The following is a 23,166-nucleotide window of genomic DNA, read 5'->3' as shown; positions in this document are numbered from 1 at the left end:
TATTACCATGTACAGACAGGCAAGTGTGATACCATTTTTTAATGTTTTTTACACTACATGCCTAACACTATTTGAAATAGGCTAGTATCTCAAGAACACAAAACTCAGAAGTTATTTCAGCATGCAAATAATATCTTGCAAATACTTAAGATGCCAAAAAGAGTAGTTCGCCTCACGCTCCCATATCTGTAGGAAGTTCAAGGTTTTTAATTAATTATATTTTATTGATATCAACAGGTATTTGCTCTAAATAAAGAGGAAGCAAGGAGCAAAACAAAATGACTCAAAACTAGTGCAGTTCAAGTTCCTAAATCAACTGAGGTAAGTTTAGATGAAATTAGTACAATTATTATATACCAAATAAAAAGACACACCAAAAAAGGAAGACAGATCACCACTATCTGTAACCAAGAATATGAAAGCAAAGAACATTATTATAAACATACTCAAGTCTTGAGTAGTAGTTTACTTCCACCAGCTATCCTAGAAAATGCATAAACCCCATAAGTCTATTGAATCACACCAGGCAAAGTTACGTCTAAGGGTAAAAGAAGAGAAGTTAGGCAGTGTATTAGTTCATCTCTCCCATAGAAGATGATGGGGGAAAACAGGTAATCCTTACTCTACTTTTTTTTTAGGACCTAAGGATGAAGTACTACTGCTAGGGACTGAAATAGCAAAAGAAAATGAATTCTTTATAAAATTATGAAGAAATAAGTTCTCAGGGCTAGACATTCGCATTTCTCAAGACGGGGTAGAAAACAACATACTAAATTTCACTAAAATCAACTATTTCCTTTACTGTGGATAGACCAAAATCAACTTGAATATTCGTAATACTTTTATGCTGTATGCTAATTTCCTCTTTCTGCTTGTACCAAACCTGTGCCTAGTTATTTGCTGTTCCTCTTGCACTTTTAAGTTGCATTTCACATTCTTGTACCTCCATCATTTGCTGCTTTTTTCCAACATCTAACTCTCATTTTACCTCCATCTCCCTCTCATTTTACATAGGGCTAAAAAAAAATCCCCCTTTGAACTGGAGGCAATGAGCTGTTGTGAAAGAAGACCTGGTTGTCGGGTCCACAGAAATTGGGCAAGAATGAGGTTTTCTTCCGCAAAATACAATACAATGGATGTTCTTGGAAACAGTCCATTACTCTAACCATATATTTACTCCATGGAATGAAACTTTAATAAAAACAAGGACAGAGTTATGATCTAGTTGCTGTAGCAGACAAATGCAAATAGTTTCACTCAAAAAGTTCTATCAGGAAATGTGTAACTGGTAAAAACAGACCAGAATACAGTTTCTTATATAAATGTTCTAGGTTATTAGAATCTGACTGAGATAAAAGTCCTACAAAGGAAATAAGAAAAGTAAGTTGGATCAGCAAAGCTTTTTCAAGTTCACTTGCTCTTTTTTCCACCTGTTGTAATTCAGTTCTGAGGAGACAATTATTTACTGTCAAAGGCCAAGCTACATCATGGCACTTATCCAAGTGGTAGGAAGAAACACAGAACATGACAAAAGAGCTGATCAAGATTTGTAAAATAGTAAATCCTATTCCCAGCATTTTAGAAGCAGAGTTCTGCAGACAACCAACCAAAACAGCACAAAGCTCTTCTTCAAGACTCAGAAACAAATGCACAGAAACTCAACTAAGAGGCTGCCAGTAAAGTGCTTAAGCTGTATTCCAGCTGCAAATGACTGGTCAGATTTTCATGAGAAGTCTATCAGCTTTCCCCATTTGACTTCTTCACAAAAATGGGTCAATTTTTTTTTAATAATTTATTTTTGAGGACAATCAGTTAAAATACTAGGCATCATGAACATCAATGCCTTCTGAAAGCTAAAGCATCCATTGTGGACGAATCAAATTTCAATGTAAGCTTTAAATTTCTTTGCTTGGTGAAATTAGAGGTTACTGCAAATGCTTCCAGTTTAGAAGTGTAGTTTACGATTTTCAGAAAAATAATTCTGTATTTAATTCCTGACTTAAGAAATGAAGATTTTCCTCAAGAGAAAAGATTTTTTTACATCTTAATACAGTTGACAACACAGCCTTCATAAAGATTTCAGAGCAACTCCTGAAGTTTTCATAGATCGTTTTTCCCTGAAGTTCATAAAAATTCCAAATTGCCACTACAGATTAACATTTCTGAGAAAATGATCAGTAGAGATATTTTTAATAACATATTTTAAGCTACTTTATTTAGATTTCAGAATTAACATACTCCTCTGAATAAAAGCAGTTCTGTTATATGGATGATTATGTCAGGTTTAGGGAGAAAACAGAGAACATGGCTATGCTGTATGAAAAGCCCCTCTATAGATTTCTCCAAGAAACATTTCTAATAGTACATTTGTGGTTCCAAATCTAAACTATTCTGTGACAATTACAGCAACACAGTTCATTGGCACGAAAAACACCAAAGTATAGGAATTTTTTTTCTAATTCCATACAAAACCTATGCAAATAACTTCTCATTCAAAAATAATTTCAGTTCTTCAGAAAAGTAAAGTACTCTTTCTCATGTTATGAGCACTGTGTTACTTAGGATAACTAATTTGAATGGGGATGGAAAGAGTCCATAGTAAAGGACCATCAAGCTCTTAACATAACTTTCAGCAGAATTGTGTTTGGGGGACTCTGAGAGCTTTTCACAGCAAAAGAAAATGCTTACTATTCCACCATTTAAAGAAGCTCCAAGTACCCTATGCAATTTCAGTTTCAAAAGCATTTAGTTTTAAGAATTAATATGATAAATCTTAATTTAAGGTGTTTCCAAAGTGAATAGTCACTTCTCTTATATACAACATTAAACAGATGCACTACTCTAGAGTGTTAGTGACTATTTCTTATCTGTACAGTATCATAAATGAAGACATAATCCATTGCTTTGCAATATGAATGATATACTCATTAAGCTGGCACCACAGATGCTTCACTTCTAACAAAATTCATATTGGAGGTAATGATTTGAATTTATCCTCAAGCCTTTTAACTTCATTTCAAGAACCATCTGTTAGCACATTCACAGGAGAAAAAGAGAGTGAGGTTTAAAAGCTCTTTACTGGTGCAGACGATGCTTTTGGTATCAGACACACCCTGAAAACAGAGAATGGTATTTTCAAATGGGACAACATATCTTGATAGAGCTTTCATATCTCCCAGAATTATCACAAGTCAAAGAATAAAATAAGCTGGTCAATAACTACTCTGGAGGCATATTATCAAAACAACATATCAGTGTGAAATGCATTCAGCAAATAGTTGAAAACTCTAGATACAGTAAGAAAATTTAGTACTTTTTCTCTTGGGACCCCAGCACATCTCCATCCACATGAAAGACGGTAATGATACTTAAACAAAAACTTAACTTGTGTATCTGGCTTGAGGATACATGTAGCTTAAAAAAAAAAAAAAAAAGCTTCTACATATTTGCAACATAAGAATGTGCCTGTGGCAGGCTACAAAATCTGGGCATTTATGTTAATAGAAAACTATATAAACCATACTGAACAGTCAGGTTAAACTAGTTCAGCATCTCAGGGTTTTTTACATTTAAGACTGAACAGGTGATAAGCACTGCTTGTTAATCTGTAATTTTCAATGCAGGCCTGAGAGTTCTTTTTCTGGCTCTTGCCCTTCAATTCAAGAACAAACACACACAGTAGCACCATAAGGAGTAAGTGCAACTACTGGTGCAGCCTCACCTTGAGTCCTATGTGCAGTTTTGGGCACCACAATACAAAAAAGACATTAAACTTTTAGAGAGCATCCAAAGGAGGGCAACAAAGATGGTGAAGGGTCCAGAGGGGAAGCCATACGAGAAGTGGCTGAAGTCACTTGGTCTGTTCAGCCTGGAGAAGAGAAGACTGAGGGGAGACTTCATTGCAGTCTACAACTTCCTTGTGAGGGGAAGAGAAGGGGCAGACACTGATCTCTTCGCTCTCGCGACCAGTGACAGGACTCGAGGAAATGGCACGAAGCTGAGTCGGGGAGGTTTAGGTTGAATACTGGGAAAAGGTTTCTCTCTCAGAGGATGGTTGACAACTGGAACAGGCTCCCCTAAGAAGTGGTCACAGCACCAAGACTGACAGAGTTCAAGAAGCGTTCGCACAACACTCTCAGGCACATGGCGTGACTCTTGGGAATGGTCCTGTGCAGGGCCAGGAGCTGGACTTAATGATCCTGATGGGTCCCTTCCAACTCAGCATATTCTATGATCATCCTATCCTATTCACATACAGCATCGTTACCTCCTTTAAAGCTCTCCGTTTCAACAGTTCAACTAAAAACTCCATTTCAGTGTCATTTTGAAGACACTGTAATCAGTCAGTGTTTTTCTAATTACTAAGAAGAGTTCATTGAAAAATCTTTAAATACAAACATCAGCTTAGGTTATTCCATAGAAAACAAAAACTGCGGCATAAGAGTCTGGAGTCAGTCAAGTGAAAATTTGTTTGGGGGATTTCTTAGATTTTATGTTTCCTGCATTGATATTCAAGATGTGCAGCTGTACTTACCATTGCTGCCAGGCAAGAAGGATAAGCAGACATCCATAACAAATCCATTTCCAAACTGCAGAATTTCAATGCATTTAGCTAGAAAACAGGAACAGACAGTGTTGATCTTATTCACTGTAAGTATTACAGCTGCACTGTCCTTTCCTAATACATTATATAGTTAAAATTTCCCATCCATTTTTCTTTTAAGGAGCTAAAAATTTTCTACACTTTTTAGAAGCCTAAATAATAACATTATCTTCTGTGGGGCCATAGAAATACATCCAGAATCAGTTAGAAGATAAGTCACTATTCTCCACTGCATATTAGATCTATACAGCTTCACTGTGATAACACATCAGAAGCAATAAATATTGCAAAATATATCCTGTGGCAACAACATTCACTACACAGGCAGCTACAACTGAATCCATTTGCTAGAAGAGCAGCTAGAAGAAAAACCTGCAAACACCTCTGAGATCTAGAAATGGCTAAACTGGTAAGCCATCCAGATCAAAATAAACAACAGGATAGCAAAAGAACCTCTCTACAGCCAAAGAATTGTCCCTCCATCTCTGGAACCCAAAACAGCAATACAAAATGGAAAGGACAGGATTTCACAGTGTTTTCTGGGAACATGAGAAATGTCTTCTAGTACATGGGACTGAAGATTGGCACCTCCCACCTATCTCTCTTACGCAGGTAAGGGAATGCGAAATCTTCAAATACACCAGATAAGAAAGAAAGTACCTTAAGAGATGCAGTCACTACAACTCAACTAGCAAATAACACTTTAAATCTAAATTATCTACCCTAATTATTTCTTATGTATTTTAAAAAGCTCTTTTCCCATGTGTCCATGCAAGAGTCTAGTTCACAAAAAGGTCAAGATCCTGTTATTCCAAACTTCATTGGACTCAATTCAATAGTAACAAACAAGTAACACCTTTCTAAATGCCAGCATTAATAATTGTACTACATAATTTTACTTCACATGCACATACAGCTCATATCATCAGATTCTGAATACATATTAAAAAAAAGTATTTAGCCAACTGATGAAAAATAAAGGTAAATCATTCTGCAGAAGAAATCTGATCCAAGGCTTTAAAATAGCAATACAGTGCTTTGATGTACCAAAGTCTAAGAGAAATCAACATAGTTGCATTAAAAGATGTTAGTATTTAGTCTATTACTTAAATGGATAAGCATTCATCACTTTTATTCAGCCAGTATGTTGTCCCTAATGTTACAAAAATGTTACCTTCTGAACCATGCCGAGACCAGATTCTCACAGTGGAGTCAGAAGCTGCAGAAGCTATTAGCAGGTTTAGGTCAGGTTCATCTGACTGGTAGACAGCATCCACAGCACAAACGGCTTCCGTGTGGCCTTTGAGGGGAATGCTTTTGATAGGCTGAAGAGAAGAAAATTTTACAAATTTTTAAATTCCAGTAACTTATCTGAGAGAATTTAATACTGAAAATGAGTTGTGTATCTGCAATGGCAGAGCATCTGCAAACTATGCTTAAGCTATAGCATATTCTAAGAAACCCAGAGAAAGGATACAGAACATAATGAACATTAACTTGATTTTGCTCAAAGCTGAACAGAATTAAATGTTGCTGTGTACACTATAAAAGCATCATCACTCCTTGAGGAAAGTTTGAAACAGCACAGAAGTTAGGAAGAGCAGTTTTCCTTCCTTTTTCTACTTCTATTGTCCCTTACCCTAAGGAACATCTCACAAAAGTCTGGAGAACCTTGGTGAAGGAGAACAGAGAACATAATGAAATAGTAGCAATACAGCAGCTCTAGCAGCAATGTTTAGTGTGTTCTCACAAATCAAAACAGCTTTTTATTCCTTCAAAATGACAACATGAAAAACAAAACCTCTAAGTCTAGACTTAAGCATCTACTTTCTAAATGAATAAATACAGGTGATTCAATTTGCAATCTGTTCCTGATAAAGACCAAAATGACTTTAATTCTGCAACTAGCAATCATCCAGCATTTATACAAATTTTATCACAAACATATCTGACATCTCTTTCCAAAATATAGCTTGGTAGGCCCCAGCAAGAATTTTTGATCGGTCTGATATAGAATTTTGTCTGTTTTTAAGAGTTTACACTAGTCTAGAACTGTCCTTAAAATGTGTATATTTAGCCATATTCTTTTGCAATGATTGCCATAAGGCTGTGCACCACATCAGCATAAAAAGTTAATAAAGAAGTCTGTATGTTATCTTAAATAAATGCATAAATAGTTACAATGGATCAGGATCAGAAATAACCTACTTCCAAGAACATTCCCACATCAATTACATTCTCCCTACTATGCATTTCCTCCTACTATGCATTCTCATGCACTTTAAAGTGCCAAGCCTAATCTAGTTTGAGACAGCCAGTGAAACGAGTTACCTACACAGCCATTCACAAAACAATGCCTAATAACCAGGATTTTAAAAGTTAGACCATAGAGGGTTTTTTTAATCTAAATTTCAGTTCATTCTGAAGGCTCTATTACACAATACTCCATCTTTTGCCTTTTATTTTACAGTATGAATAATAAGTTAGCATGTCTCCTTTCTTTTCTCAATTTCTCTGACAAAACTCAATTGTTCCATGCATTTTTTAATTTTATTTTTGTTAAGCACCTACCCCAACTTGTATACCATCCTTCTAAGACTACCTACAAACAAACATTACACTGTTGCACAGATTGACTGGAAATCACTAGAAATGGATATAAGGAAATGAGGAAGGAGGGTACAGAAAATGTCAACTCAGAATGGATCTCATAGTTTGAAGATTTTAAGGTGGTTTAAAAAAAAGAGCCACATGACATCAGAAAAGCTGATGAGTAAAGAAGAGACAATCAAGATCTTTCAGACATGCTAAACAAATCCACCTGATGACTGATTAGTCACTTAATTTTCTGACTGGAAAAAGATGAACTATAGAAAAGAGGAAACAACATTTATAGTAAAACATAGCACGACATAATACCAACAATTACAAGGATACACACACGGGATTCAACAGTCAAAGTAAAACAATGAGGTATGAACCAGAAATACAGACAAAACAGATAAATTGAGATATGTGAGAAACTAGTGAAGAGGGAGCTTTGAAAAGGGGTTATTCTAGCTTACCTGATTATTCCATGTTTCTACACCATTCCAATCCCAAAGAATAAGTTGTTTATCAGATCCACCAGAAATTAACTCTGTTTCAGAAGCTAAAAAATACGTTTTGGTAAGTTTTGAGAACCCTTACCTTTGTAACAACAGACAACAAACATAAGCAGTTACATTTGTTACAAGTCAGAAAATATCACTGGTAACCAAAGTTTCCATCAAAATAAAGTATGGCTAATAGGAATTGCACTGGGCAGAACAGCTTAAGAGCAAATACATTACCTAACACAGCATAAAGAGAAAAGTCACAGGAATATTTAAAGTTCTGGATGAATGTGATAAAAATATCTTTCCAAAAGAATCTCAGATCCAACACTGTAAATTAATATTTTGGGCTTTTGTTTGGTCTTTTTGGAGGATAGGAAAATACAGCAAGAGAAATCTAATCAAACAGAATTCAAAGGTCCCACATGAAAATTTAACTCCCACATTCCCTGAAAATAATTTTTTTTAATCAGTTTTAAGAAGAATGTGTTTTAGTGCAATCAGTTGAAGGATGGCAGGTCTTATCACCATTAAACACTAATGTTTTCACCTCAGTACATCTCCTCCAAAAAGGCAACCTGCACATTACATTAACAGTCTAATCAATGGCCCCATTTCTCTTTGTCAGTAATTTTCCATAAATGCCTAAGGGCAAGAATAAGTGCCTTTGAACAGTCTGTACTAAGCAACGCTAAATCTTGGAATTACTATCAAACAAAAGCCTCCTAAGTGTCTCAAAGACTCCTATCCATCTAAAGATCATAGTTTTTCGTGGATATGAACTCTATGCAACTTAGAGCTGTATAGTCAGAGATTGCTCATAAGCCATTGAGAATCAGTTTACAAAGTTAAAACAGGCAAGATTCCAAATCCTTACTAAAGAGCCTGGTGGCAGCTCAAGCAGCACAGCCACCAATCTCTCAGGAACACCGCAGCCCTGGGCAATCATCCCCTTGGCTGTGAGGCTGGAAGCAGACAGCCCAACCGAATCCCCACACTCACTGGGAAGCTCACCTGGGTTTGGCAAGTCACATTCCTGTGAGGAATGATGTCAAACTGAGGCCACACCTCGAGTACTATGTCCACTTCTATGTCCCTCAATTCCAGAAGGACATTGAGGTGCTGGAGCAAGTCCAGAGAAGGGCAATGGAGCTGGTGAAGGATCTGGAGCACAACTTTATGAGGAGCAGCTGAGGGAGCTGGGGTTCGGATTTTTTAGCCTGGAGAAGAGAAGGCTCAGGAGGGACCTTAGCTCTCTCTGCAACCACCTGAAAGAAGACTGTAGCCAGGTGGGGATCAGTCTCTTCTCCCAGGCAGCTAGTGCAGGATGAGAGGATACAGTGTTAAGCTGCATCAGGGGAGGTTTAGGTTGGGCATTAGGAAGAATTTCTCACAGAAAGGGTGATTAGACATTGGAATGGGCTGCCCAGGGAGATGGTGGAGTCACCGTTCCTGGAGGTGTTTAATGAAAGACTGGACATGGCACTCAGTGCCATGGTCTCACTGACATGATAGTGTTTGGTCATAGGTTGGACTCAGTGATCTGAAAGGTCTCCTCCAACCTAACTGACTTTGTTATTCTGTGAAATACCTACTGAAAAGCCTAGTTTAAGGCGAGAGGATGCGCTGCAACTCCCCATTTCCTTCAGTTTACAGCGCAGCCCCTCTGTTGCCGGCCCGACCCTCCTCTACGAGGACAGCAGCTGCCCGGCCCCGAGGGGAACCAGCTCCGAGCCGCCCGCGGCATCCCACACCCGAAGGGACGAGGGCTACTCACTGTGGTCCCGCCGGCGGACCCAGCGCACGCAGTTCACCCTGCCGGCGTGGCCCCGGAGGGTGGCGGCCACCCGCCTCGCCTACGAGACACAGAGAGCACCGACGTGAGCGACTGAAACCGGGCACGGCCCCGGCCCCGACCCCGGCCCCACTCGCTCCACAGCCCCATCAACTAACCGCTGGGTCGTAGAGGACGACGTCGTGGCAGCTGCCGAAGGCGAAGAGGCCGCCACGGCCCCAAGACAGGGCCCCGCCACCTGCCCGGTTGGCGCAGCAGGCGACATGACAGAGCGACACGGGCGCCGCCATCTTGGCCACCGCCGCGTGCGCGACCCCGCGCGGCTCCCTTGGCAACGACCCCGCGAGGGGCGGGCCCGGGGGAGGAGCGGCCTGAGCAGCTCCGGGCGGATCAGTGTGGGATGCTTGGCGTGTTTTGGGGGGAGGTCTTAGTTTTAATCTTTATTGCACCTTTTGCCAAGCGCTCAGAGGTGTAAAAGGTTTAAAACTTTTCTGTTTGGCTGGAGGGAGGGGGATTGTGTTTGTGTGTATAGAAGTTGCAGAATCACAGAATCGGGATGGAAAAGACCGAGGCCATGGAGTCCAACCTGTGACCGAACACCACCTTGTCAACTAGACCATGGGACTAAGTGCCATGTCCAGTCTTTCCTTAAACACCTCCAGGGATGATGACTCCACCACTTCCCTGGCTAGCTCATTCCAATATATAATCACTCTGTGAAGAAATTCCTCCTGATATCCAACCTGAACCTCTCCTGGCACAGCTTAAGACTGTGTCCTCTCATCCTGTCACTAGTTGCCTGGGAGAAGAGGCCAATCTCCACCTCCTACAACCTCCTTTCAGGTAGTTGTAGAAAGTGATAAAGGCACCCCTGAGTCTCCTCCAGACTAAACAACCCTAGTTCCCGCAGGTGCCCCTCACAGGACTTAGCCTCTAGACCATTCACCAAGTTGATTCCACAGGTACTAGGAAAGAGCTGAGCTGAGTATCAGAGATCATGTAGTTGTTAGCCATTTCTAGACTGTTTCAGTCACCTGTGAAGCCACCTTCTGATAAGGAGTCATGCTTAAATTAAGTCACTGACCTCGGGGTGTGTTTATTACCATGTATATGATGTCCTAAAATTAGTGTCACAGAAAGCAGGAGAATTTGCAACTGAGCAATGGCCAGGGCCCAGACGAGGTGATCTGAATATGTTTCAATGCCTCTGTTTTTCAAGAAAGGATGTGCTTGAACTGCATCAGCCATTTGGCTTCATAGGCTCAAGGGTTTTGCCAGTTCTCAGTAGCTACAGGTGCAACCTGCTGCCCCACAGGCTGCGTAGGAGTCTCAGTAGGACCTTCAAGACCTCCACTCTGCCTCCAGATGCTCTGTGCCACACATGCAGAGGGCCCTGGAGTAGAGGCCAGGCAGACGTATAAATGGAGAACTCTGCAATGAAAGTGTGGAAAGGCAGAGAAACAGAGATGTGCTTCCCGTCCGCAAATCGCACCTGGGATATCCTGAAATAATTGAAACTGAACTGAAAAGCTGGAAAGCCTGGGCTAGAGGTAGAAGTCAGCTCTACGGGGCTGTGTAGGGAATGAGGCAGGGATCAGAAAGACAAAGCAGAAAACAAGCAGGCGTCCAGAGGAAACACTCTGCATATCATAGGGAACATTTTGGGCCCTGAAACTTTCCTGCCAGGCCTTCATCTCCCCATGTGCCTGTGTGTTCTTGAATGCTGGCTGTCAGCAGCACTGTAACCTGACACAAAAATGTTCCAGCTAGGCACAGTTTTTTCCAGAGGGTATGAGAGGAAGGAAGCTGTGCCTGATCACACACAAGATACAGCCAGAAATGTTAGCTGCTAAGGGAACAAATGACTCCTTCCAGAAAAATGCATGAATCTAGTAATCAAAGCATGCTTTAACTGAGGAGTGCTGTCCTGAGGTGCCAAGGATGGCTGTACAGCAGTCAGGTTGCACAGCAACCCTCTTCTCAGCATGCCCTGCCAAGGTTGGAGTCAGGGCTCCGGCAGAAGGAGGTAGGGCACTGCCAAAAAGCTGGGTCATGTTAGAGGAGTTGCCTCTGTTGCTATGGGAACAAAGCTGGCTCTGACTGTGATTGTAGGCATAAGTGTAGGCTTTTCCGAGATGGATTGAGTGAGGGATTCCTCTGTGATACAAAAAGTTAAACTCAACTGATAGATAACACACTGCTGCTGCTGTCCTGTTGGAGAGGTTTGAGGTGCACATTATGCCGGAGGATGCAAGGGCACTGTGCCTCCATCCTGCAGGGTTTTGTGGAGCTGGTCCTCTCATTCTTAGGCCACCACCTCGAGGATGGTGCTTTCCCAGCCAATTTGAGAGAGCACTTTGTAGAGGGTTGCTAGTGCCAAGTATTGCCACTGATTGCCTCCTTTCTCCAAATAAAGGTCTGTCACTACAACCTTGTGTCACTCCAATACTGCCCAGCACTGCGAGAACTGGGATAAATCAACACGGATTATGGACTTGAAAGTACCATGAGGAGTGCTGCAACAGCACCATGGCAGCATGGCCAAAAAGCACAGGAAGCTGGATTTGTGTCAGGACAGATCAGCCCAGACAAGCCTCATTTCTTACTTTTTGTAAGTATTATGTCTGACCAAGTCCTCCTTGACCAAGTCTGACCAAGACTGAGACCCTGAGCCTTGGGTCTAACCCAAGAAAGTTTTTTTGTGAATTCTCTTGAAAACTGAAATATCTTGAGGATAGTATATGAGAAGTTCAGAATATTGGATAATTATAACAGAACCAATATGCCTTTTAGAAATGTGCTTTATAAGGAATTAATGGTGATGGTCAGTGATGTTACAAGGATGAAAAAGGACTAGTCAGCAACAGCCAGTCTTCATTCATAGCTAATGTCCTTACTGAATTAAAATCTGTCCTTGCTGTTTTCCTTCATAGTCCTAGAAAATAACTTCTTCACTTTTCAGAAATATTCGTAAAAATAATCTGCTTTTTGCCACCTTTGGTGTAATTTTTGAGGCATAGGAAGAGCTCAGTTCATTGAACATCAGAAATAGTTGCTGTGGTGCCTAAGCAGACTTCAAAAGTCACTCCATAGCTTTATTCACATCTTTTACATGTCCCAGTTTGGTTCTGCCAATGGAGTTACATCAACAAACTCCCATAAGGGAGTTTGTACTTACACTGACAAAAGGTTTCTTGAACTTAAAATAAATTTGCCAGTTAGTTAGATGTTGGAGTAACTTCAGTTATTCCATTATTGGAATAAGTTTGTTCTAATAGTAAAATAGTAGCAAAATAGTAATTTTGATGGCAAACTCATCTCTGCGAGACAGGTTTTGCAGGCAGAGGTGGCTTAGTGCTCTTCACATGCTCCTTACTCAACTCAGTTATGCTTACAGCTTTATGATAGAGACTGAAAAAATACACCAGTCAAAAAGTTATATATAGTATTTAATGTATTTATTTATGTCTAAACATTGAGATGAAAATATAATAACGTTGCAAATGTGTTTTCTTTTCCTGCAGAATGTTTCCAAATTATTGTACAGCATGTTTAGCCTCATCTTTCTTTTCTTGTTTTCTGAGGAAAATATGGTATTGGATATATATTGCATGTATTGTTAATTGAATACATGTTGAGAAGAACTCTAGTCTTTGCAAGGTCAAATCAAAGTTTTATGCTTTCTGTTATTGGGTGGGTCTTGATGTAGAGGAACATATATTAATAGACAGGAGTCATCATACATGATACTATGAAAAGCAGCAATCGCATGTTAGGTTTAAAGTTATATGGAGGTTTATTCTATAGAAGAATGTTCAAAAGTTGCTAAATGAGCAAAGCCAAGTACTCAAAGGTTGGGAGGCCTTGTTCTTGTAAGTTTTTGACCTTAGCCTATCTTTATGTGTCTTCATTGTATACTTGCCTTATGAAGTAATTCCTAATGCAGTTGCCTCATATACAAGTTACTGCTTGCTATTTTTACTGTAGGTTGCTTGCCTCCAATATCAACCTGGACAAATAGTGTCTGGAGAAAGAGACAGCTATTCAGTATTTTAATTTCTCCTCATTAGTTATATCATGGCGGTATAGTAGTCTTAGCCCAGAATTATCTTTTTCCTAGTAGTCTTCTTCTACGGCCACAGAACCTGAAGGTCTCAGGAAAAAATTTACGAGTTACGTTTTTCTTTATAAGATAACTGTTAGGCAGAGGGGTATTATTATATTCATTTTCTGGGTGACAATTTTTTCATAGACCAGAATTCATAATAAAATCACAGACTCATACAATGGTTTGGGTTGGAAGGGACTTTAAAACTCATCTACTTCCAATACCCATGGTCAGGGACACCTTTCACTAGACCGGGTTGGTCAGGGCCCCATCCAACCAGGATTTGAACATTTACAGGGATGGGGCAGCCACAGCTTCTCAGGGAAACCTGTTTCTGTACCTCACCACCATCACAGTAAAGAATTTCTTCCTAATATCTAACCTAAACCTACTCTCTTTCAGTTTGAAGCCATTGCCCCTCGTCCTACACTCCTTGATACATAGTCCCTCCCTCTCTTTTCTGTAGAAATCCCCCTTTAGGTACAGGGAGGCTGCTCTAAGGTGAACCCAGAGACATCTCTTCTCCAGGCGGAACAACCCCAAATCTCTCAAGCACCATATATCTTCAGTGATGAAGTGCCTGTTGTGGAAGACAAAGAATAGCAGCCAGGAGAGGGGCAAACCACCCACAGCATCCATTGCCTCCAGCTTGGATTGAGAGGCTTGAATTGAAACTTGGAAATCAGATTCCAGCACTGGGGCACTTCTGATGGCTTGCTTGGGGCCAAGGTTTCATCTGTGGGATCAGAGCAGGAGCACTGTGAAAATAAATAATAAACAATAGTGACCAAACCCATAGAGTTTAAATTACTTCCAAGCTTCACAGAGGATACCCCATACAACATAGAGAGGCTAGGAACAACTCTCTTGCCTTTGACATCTTGAGTACAGATCCAGCCTCTTCCTTTTTGCCAGCTGTGAGATCTTCTTTGGAAGGCATTTCAGTGCATGAGGAATACTTATGGGCTCGCTGGGATGAAAAAAGCAGATATTGTCACTTGAATAGGTTTAATTTAAAATGTTTAGAATAAGTTTTTAGAAACAAGTTCTCCTTTAATTCATCTCACTGAAGACCGAAATCTGAATGATGCTGGTGAAAGAAGTTGAACTGAACAAATCTTAACTATAGCTATTTCCATTTTTCTTGAAGGCTGTGTTCTAATTATTTTATGAATAGCTTACATCCCCACTGCCAAAATGGGTTTCTGATTTTCTAAAGAAAAAATAAATTAATTATTTAGAAATATCATTCAAAATTAGTTCTCCAAACAATGACTGTAATTGCTGGCTGAAAGAAATTCCACAGAAAATCTCTCTGATTTTCTTTTTTTTTTTTTTAAAAGGAAGACCTAACGCAAACATGACCTAGAAAATTGCTTAGGGAAAAAAAAAAAAGAGAGAAAAAGGATGAAACAGCTTGTCACATAATCCAATTGATTATGCATTATGTTTTTGAAGCAGAAGCTCTAAAAAGAGACATGATAATAGGCATTCATTCCAGAGGGCGTACGTGTATAAACACACACACACACAAAAGAAAGAGTATGTGGAAATGCCATCTGGAATACTTAAAATCATATTTTACACTTGCATTCTGTATGTAGATTTGGTATGGCTTCTATAGGATATTGTTTCATACCACAGAATAATATCTTCCAAACCCAAAAATAAATTGGGTAATAATCTCCTGACACATTTCTTCATTTTTAAAAACCCAAGCTTAACATGTTGAATTATGGTCAATGGATTATTTTATTTGTACACACACACATATATATACACACAGACACATATATATGTATGTATGGAACCACATCCACTGCATATATATTTATAATGGATTTGATCATGAAAGGTTGTTCCACAAATTATATGATATTTAGTAATCTCCGGAAGGATAAGCCTGATCCAAAGCCTTCAGCAGTCAAACAGATTCCCAGTATTAGATGAGGCTGTGAGTCAGGGATCTGGCAACTTTTTTTAACTGTATGATAATGCCACATTTCCCTGTTCTTTTTCACTGTCTCACACCTGGTACCTTGGTGAGCACAGGTAGGAAAATTAATAACCTTCTAACCTTCCCATCTGGAGCTGTCATGGGTTTCAGCTAGGAGAAAGCACAAACAGCATTACAAATTTGTATGAGGAAATCCCCATTTCCAGTGCTAGGTTCTCAAAGACAAACATCTGCTGAGTCTCAGAGCTGCAGGGGAAAGAGGAACATGCCACAGCATATTCAATACTCATACAGCAACCTGCTTGTGTTGGGTCATACTTCCTCTTCTAGGAAAGGTAACAAAAAACTCTCTAATTTCTGTCAAAATACAGGGCTTTTTAAAAAATTTGGGGGAGGAGGGGTGTGTGTTTTTTTTTCCTTTTGCTATTGGTGTGTATTGGTGTATCAAGTTTCCTTAGTAGACAACAACTTCTCTGGAGTATTTGATAAACTGCTTTACCACAGGTTATAGATGACGTTGTAAGAAAGGCTTGAACCCGTCCTGATGCAGTGGCCACAAAGCGCCCTGTGCCATTTAAGTTGGAGCTGGCATCACAGGTGACTCTATTGTTTTTCCCCTGTCACCCACAGCAGGACACAACTTGGACAAATGCCACAGGCGACAGAGGAGAAATAAAAACAACTTTATTTTGAAAGGGGGAAATATGCTTTCTGTTTAATATGACTCAGCTTATATAAGCGGCTCAGAAGAAGACTTCATACCACACTACCATTAAGAAAACATTGTTAATAAGAAAGATGTTTCCTACAGAGATATAAGGCTGAATAATAGTTGATGGGAAAGAAATTCAGAAAGTAAAAAAATTGACTGAACACAAGCAAAAAAAAATCCCAAAGGTAAATCAATCAAAGTATTCCAGATTAGGAAATTGCAGTGTACTGAACAGGAACTTGTAATACCTCTTCAGATTTAAGGTAGTGAGAGCTGCTTTGCACCTAAATCTAGAGTTCAACTTCCTTCTTCTAAATAACAATTCTAAAAAACATGCTCTTTGGACTTTGAGTTAGTATTTTGATAGTTAAAATTGACATAGTGGATAAAATGGAAAAAAATTAAAATTAGTTTGCATAAGGAAAACACCATGAAATGGAGAAAATATGAAAAGCTACATTAGTTTAACCATTTGGAAAAACATATACAACATAACTCAATCTGGCATTTCCAAGCACATGAGTTTTAACTCTCATGTGCTAAAGTGTTTTAAGACAAGTTATTTTGTTTTAATTTTTATTTGTTTCCAGTCATAAACAGAACATTTAAAGAAGTAAAATACTGAAGCAAGCATGTCTAGAGAATGAGGGCAAAAGCAATCTCTGCACCAGTGAGCCTTACAGGACATTCTGCAAATAGCTTTGCATGAAAGAACCAGGCAGAAGGGGCACCTACCAAAAGCCTGCAGTGCACACTGAAATTCACTCATGAGAATCAAACTTCTGCACACTCAGCAATAATAATACTCAGACAATAGATGCTTACCTTTCATGCTGCATAAACTGTCAACAAAACCAAACTTGCACAGGACTAGAGTGAATTTTTACATCATTTTGAGGGCATGAAAAAATCTCATTTCACAAAGGAATATTGGCAAGGTAAATTGCAACTTTCTTCATAGTTCCTTCCCCAACTCTCCCATTTCTTCCATCCAAATAGTCCTTCATCCCTATTATCAGCTACAGCAAAACTTGTATTGTGCATCAGAGAAACAGGTGAAGAAACTTTCATCCACCCACTTTCAGTCCCACACTCTTCCACGTGTCTTACTTCAGACTCTTGACCTCGTGTCTTACTTCAGACTCTTGAAGCTCCAGTGTCTCCGAGAAGATCCAGTCCCTCTCTTTCTCATCACCCCTGGTGCTGCAGTGTGCTGACCTACTCCTGCAGCTTCTTAACTTGGTGACACAGATCTTCAATGAGGACACATCTACTACAGGCTAGAAGACCGTCTCCTGCTGCCCCAGCCTCAGTGAGAGGCCCTAGACATTCCCTACAGGCCAAGATGTGGAGAGCTGCATCCTCCTGGAGCTCTTTCTGGGTCGTGGCCTCTGGCCCTGCTTACAAGGTTGGACAAGACAAATTTCAGATGTCCCTTCCAAACTCAGCTGTTCTGTGATTCTATGGATCTGTTACAGGGAAATTGCTCCAGTGTCTGCTGGGGACTATATCCTGCCATGCATCACCACCATTGCTGAGGACATGGATGTGGTTCGGAGCAGAGTTGCTGTGTCCTTCTGCACAAACTGTTAAACAAACTGCTGCATCCATTTGCTCCCTCAGTCACCTCCTTTATGAAATGTTTTCCTGCTTTTGCAATTTATCCTTTCAGTAGTGTTTCTTTCAGTAGCAGGAGCTGGACCTTCAGAGACTCCATCCAGCCTAAACCATAGCGTAAGTTGCATATTTGCTCGAACAGGTGATCATATTTTCAACAGACATTGAATTCTGAGTCTATTCAACTCTTCTTCTCCTTCTGTACAAAATGTGGACAAGTCTGTAACACATTGAGTGAGCAATTGGCTGATGGATCAGGCTCAAAGAGTTGTACTAAATGGTGTTACATCAGGCTGGTGGCCAGTCACCAGTGGAGTTCCCCAGGGCTCAGTTTTAGGGCCAGTGCTGTTTATTGCTACAGGAACCAAATGTAAACTAAGTAAGCTTGCTGAAGTTGAATCCTTCAAGAGCAGAGATGCCTTATAGAGAGATCTGGATGGACTAGAGAACTGGGCAACCAACTGTATGAATTTTAAAAAGAGCACGTGCCAGATTCTTCATCTGGAACAGTGTAATCCTTGTTATACAAACAAATTGTGGGGCAGACAGGCTGGAGAGCAGCCACACAGAAAGAGATCTGTTAATTTTGGTTGATGGCAAGTTGAATGTGAGTCAACACTGTGCCCTGGCCACTGGGGTCCTAGCCAGGAGAGCCAACATTGTCCCAGGGTGCATCAGGCAAAGCATCACCAGCTAGTCAAGGGAGGTGTTTGTCCTGCTCTGCTCTGCACTTGTGCAGCCTCACTCAAGTCCTGTGTGCAGCTTTGGGTGCTACAATGTAAGAAGGACATCAGACTATTAGAGTGTGTCCAACTAGGGCAACCAAGATGATGAAAGGTCTTGATGGCAAGCCTTCAAGGAGTGGCTGAGATCACTTGCTTTGCTCAGTTCTGTGAAAAGAAGGCTGAGGGGTGGCTTCATTGTAGTCTACAACCTCCTCAAAGGTGGCAATGGAGGGGAAGGTGCTGATCTCTTCTCTCTGGCGACTAGAGATGGAACATGAGGAAATGGAATGAAGCTGTGTCAGGGGAAGTTCAGATTCTTCACTGTGATGGTGACTGGTCATTGGAACAGGCTCCCCAAGGAAGTGGTACAGTACTAAGCCTGTAAGAGTTCAAGGAGCATCTGGACGATGCTCTTAGTCATATGTGTAATTTTAGGTAGTCATGCGAAGAGCAGAGAGTTGGACTAAATGAACCTTATGGGTCTCTTCCAACTTGAGATATTTTATGATCCTTTTTCTAGTCTCTCGTTACATACCAGAAACTTTTCTCCTTCTCACCTCCTTTTCCACTTTCCTATTCACTTCCCTGTTGCCTTAACTTCTGCAGTGTTCAAGGAGCCAGCAATCCTGAATATCCCTGTTCTGCTGGGCCTTATGCACAGGGCTTGAGCAGCCCATTTTTTAGTGTGAGGAGCTGCATTAGGAGGGAGCTTGCTGTCCCACACACAGCCACACCAGATAATCTGTAACTTACAAAATGGTTGAGAAGGGTAACTTCTGTTTGGATCAGGGAGTGGAGCACAGCTCTCCTGCCTGGGAGAGAGCTGCCTTTGGAGGAGCGAGTGACCCCTGTCACTGTTACCCCAGGCAGGCGCAGGTGGGTGCTGGGCTGCCTGCCCAGAAGGGTCCTTGGGCTGTGCCAGGCTGCACAGGTCCCCTGGCTGTGGAGCCACCTCAGCTGCATCACGGTCACAGAGCTATCTGTGGGCAGTTCCCACACTGTACTGCAAATTTTGCCTCCTACGTGGCCTTGCCTTTATCTAACAGCAAAAAGTTCTGTGAGAGTCCTCTGGGAATAGAGTAATTTTCTCATGAGAAACTCCTATATTAGCTCAAATTATCAAAAGGGGGAGAGTGGGAGAATGTCTCTCCATGGACAGGGTTCCTTGGGGAAATCCATCCAATGCTGCACAAGCACAAGAATGCCCAGCATCTGAAGGGATATGAGGTGTACTCACTATATTTATTCCTCTTCTTTTCTTATCTTACAAAATCTGCTATTTTATTAAGCTCTTTAGTTTATGGCCTTTCTTGTTGATATCCATAATGAGCCCTGCTCCGTCCCTCTCCCCCTTCACCTCACCCCCTGCCCAGTGCAGTACAACCTCCTCTGCCTTTTCCCCACTCCAGGTGCCCTAGGGTGCTGTAACCCTGCCCCCTTGGCCCACTGTGTCTCTGCACCATTAGCTCACTTCCCACCTGAGAGCCAGCCCTGAGAGCCAGCCCATAGAAAGACTTTGAGGTGCTCAGGAAACAGCGTACAGTCCAGGTACCGGGGGCCAAATGACTCTGTCACCTACCTGAGCGTGTTTGCACTACATTTACATTTCTCAAACTCTAACATGTTCCTTAAATTGTATAAATTAGTTCTGTTTTTACTAAAACAAACAAACAAAAAACAAACAAAAACAAACAAAAAAAAAGGAAAGAAAAAATGAGTGCTACAGAAATTGACAGATGTGCACTGAAGAGTTGCACACATGCCTCATGCAGAAACCAGCTACAGGGAGCTTGGAAACTGTGTATTATTCCCAGTCTATACATGGTACAGCACATGTGCTTGATAATGCTACCAAGTCACCCAAAAATATATATAGCAAGAAAGCAAGGAAAAGGGGAGCTGCTGACATGACTTCTGCTTGCACACTTTTTTGGTTTTTGTTTAGCTCTTTGTAAGACTGGCTTTAAATTATTCCATTTTCCATGGGCCTTTGCCTATTTTTTTCCCTGACTGTCATTAGTCATTACCTGACTTGTACTGGAAGTGCTTAAGATCTGGAGAAGCCAAGGCATTTTGTTCAGCTGTTTACACGAGGCTTGTGACAGATGGCAAAACTTTATTCTTAATGAGAAGTTTTTCCACCACAGTCTCCAGCGAGGGAGTTCTCCCTCCCTGAGCCTGCAGTGAGCCCAAGGTCACTGCGGCAGGACAACCTTAGATGAGTATCAGGGAAAAGCATGAGCCCTGGGGGAGGGTCTGTACCAGTCTGCACATGCCATGAACTTAATAGGTGGTGGTATTACCCTGAGGACTGTTCTACCTTTTGAACACCAGGGTGTAATAATAAGGATGGCAAAAAAAGGATAAACCTTTAGCCTTGGGGAAAACTAAAAAAGATGCATTCATGTTGGAGCCAAAAAAAAAAGTGTTATTTACTTGGACTTTATTACAGCCTGCATCAAACATTAGTAATCTTTATAGAGTTTTTAGTAGAAGGAATTACTAATTTAATTATAATAAACCAACATTCCTACTTTATAAGACAGTAAAAAACTAACTACAATATTAGCAGGTAAGCTCTAAAACCATAGAGCCAGCTTCTGGTCATATTTAAATGATATAATCTCTAATAATTCTGTTGTATTTTTCCAGACGTACACCAATGGAATTTTTATCACAACCTTTTCCAAATTCCTGATAAAAGTCATCAATATGAATAGAAATAGAGTTATGATTTCTCTTGTATATTTGTAACTTTCTGTATAAAAATTAATATCAAAACAATATTTTCTGATTCTCTTTTGAATATGTAACATCTGTTAGGAAGTAAACACAGATTTTCTTGTACTGTATAAAAGATGTTGATGTTCTAGAAAATGCTAAGAAAATGTTTTAAACATTATCTTTTTTTTAAACACGATCCTTTTTTTCCCTGAGATCTGTGAATAGAATATGTTTTCCTTCTTGCTATTTCCATCTCATACAGGAAAATTATATTTTCTTTAATTTAATCACAGAATCATAGAATGGCTTAGGTTTGGAAGGACATTAAAGATCATCCAGTTCCAAACCCCCTGCCATGGGCAGGGACAACTTGCACTAGACCAGGTTGCTCAGAGCCCCATCCAACTTGGCCTTGAACACTCCCAGGGATTCAGAGAATTCCTAGAATAAATATAACCTCTCTCAAGACATGAAAAGCATTACAAGAGTTGTCCAAGGCTGATATAAATTGTTATACTTCTCTTGGAGCAAATCTTTGATTGTCTGCATCTTCTCAGGGTTTGCTCTTCTGAACTGTGATAAAGAAAGTGGAATTTTATTCTTTACTTTACAAACTGTTCACTATGCCCAGTAAACTGTGACATGAATCAATTTATTGTAGCCCTAATACATTATAAAAATCATCTTCTGAATGTTGGAAATTTGTTCAACCTTTTTCAGGACTGCAGCTTAAAAACAACTTGAATAAATTTTAGGTGGGTGTCGATGAAATAGACAAAAAAGGATCCCAGGCCTCTTAGGCAGATTTTTCCCTTTCTGTTGTATTTGTGGGTTTGTTTTTATGGCATAGAAATAGGATATACCTTCTCTATTTTATCATAGATAATTGCATCCAAATCTTTCCAGATATTAAAAATAGCTCATCTTCATGTATCTTTGTAAAATACCTGGTGGGGATTTTTTTCTGTTTTCTTCATCGATATCATTCCACATTCTGTTATTTCTATTTGTCCAGAACTATTCCTTTTTCAAAAGAGATCATTAGATGCAATTTGACAATATGTTGGAAGAAGCTCTGATAAACATAAAAATGACTAATAGGGTTTTTACTGCTATTTCACGTCACTGTTCATGTCCAAGTGAAAACATCAGCCTATATTTTAGGATGCTATCTGTATTAACAGCCTATTGGTTTATTCAAATAATTTTCTCATATAGTAGTTCCCTTTCTTTCATTTCTTTTCAGTTACTTTAAGTTTTACCTTGATTCTTACAAGCACATTATTACATGAATATTTTACTTTTCAGTACACAGACATCCTTCTGCTTTTAGCTTGTATATATTTTGTCCTTTCAAAACTTTAGAAATTATTTTTGTGTCTAAGAGACATAAATATTTTAGCTGTTGTTTTGCTAAGTGATCTGCTTCTTTCTAAATATGACTGAATTCTAAATAAGATTTAGTAGTAAACAAAATATTATACACAGCTACAAAATAGATTAACTGACAGAATTTAATAATATGGCAATCATTTAGTACTTATATCCATAATAGCCATAAAAGGAGAATCATATTAAAGCGCAAAAATCCTCTTGAACATTGGAGCCAGAGATAATCTGGTTTAGTGTTTACATTTTGGGAAGGCTCCATTGATTTATATCTCATTTGACAAGAAGGTATCTGATAAAGTTTTCATTTCTTTGGCCTATGAATTCAGGTTAAGCGTTGTAAACCAGAGGTGGCATACCTTGCAAAGGTGCTGAATCCCAGTTGGTGTGGACATGAGTTGCTCTCACTCGTAATATTATCCCACTGAAATCCTCATGTTT

General features: G+C 39.9%; 1 protein-coding gene and 1 long non-coding RNA gene across 6 annotated transcripts in view; one reads left to right on the top strand and one right to left on the bottom strand.

Moving 5' to 3' along the window:
• The window catches only part of ELP2 (elongator acetyltransferase complex subunit 2), a 37,277-nt gene extending 27,477 nt beyond the window's left edge, over nt 1-9,800 (bottom strand). For 2 of the 4 annotated variants that reach the window (XM_027643891.1, XM_027643892.1), the window contains exons 1-5: nt 9,652-9,800; nt 9,476-9,554; nt 7,669-7,754; nt 5,778-5,943; nt 4,535-4,612 (exon numbers count right to left, since the gene is read on the bottom strand). In XM_027643891.1, the coding sequence (XP_027499692.1) occupies nt 4,535-4,612; nt 5,778-5,943; nt 7,669-7,754; nt 9,476-9,554; nt 9,652-9,783 (541 nt within the window). In that variant the 5' untranslated portion in view covers nt 9,784-9,800. Of the gene's footprint in view, nt 1-4,534; nt 4,613-5,777; nt 5,944-7,668; nt 7,755-9,475; nt 9,555-9,651 lie in introns of those variants that run through there. The other 2 variants (XM_027643893.1, XM_027643894.1) reach the window with 2 other exon arrangements.
• A 477-nt stretch (nt 9,801-10,277) lies between these two features.
• Nucleotides 10,278-14,399, top strand: LOC113947386. Of its 2 annotated transcripts, none has more exons than XR_003527698.1 (3): nt 10,278-10,336; nt 11,910-12,104; nt 14,068-14,399. It is a non-coding gene; the product is annotated as an uncharacterized LOC113947386 (long non-coding RNA). The 2 variants fall into 2 exon arrangements; XR_003527699.1 differs by lacking the exon at nt 10,278-10,336 and adding an exon at nt 10,343-10,455.
• The last annotated feature ends 8,767 nt before the right edge of the window (nt 14,400-23,166 follow it).

This window comes from Corapipo altera, unplaced genomic scaffold (assembly GCF_003945725.1).
Source record: "Corapipo altera isolate COAL_440 unplaced genomic scaffold, ASM394572v1 24b, whole genome shotgun sequence".
NCBI lineage: Eukaryota > Metazoa > Chordata > Aves > Passeriformes > Pipridae > Corapipo > Corapipo altera.
This window is presented reverse-complemented; position numbering and strand designations above follow the sequence as displayed.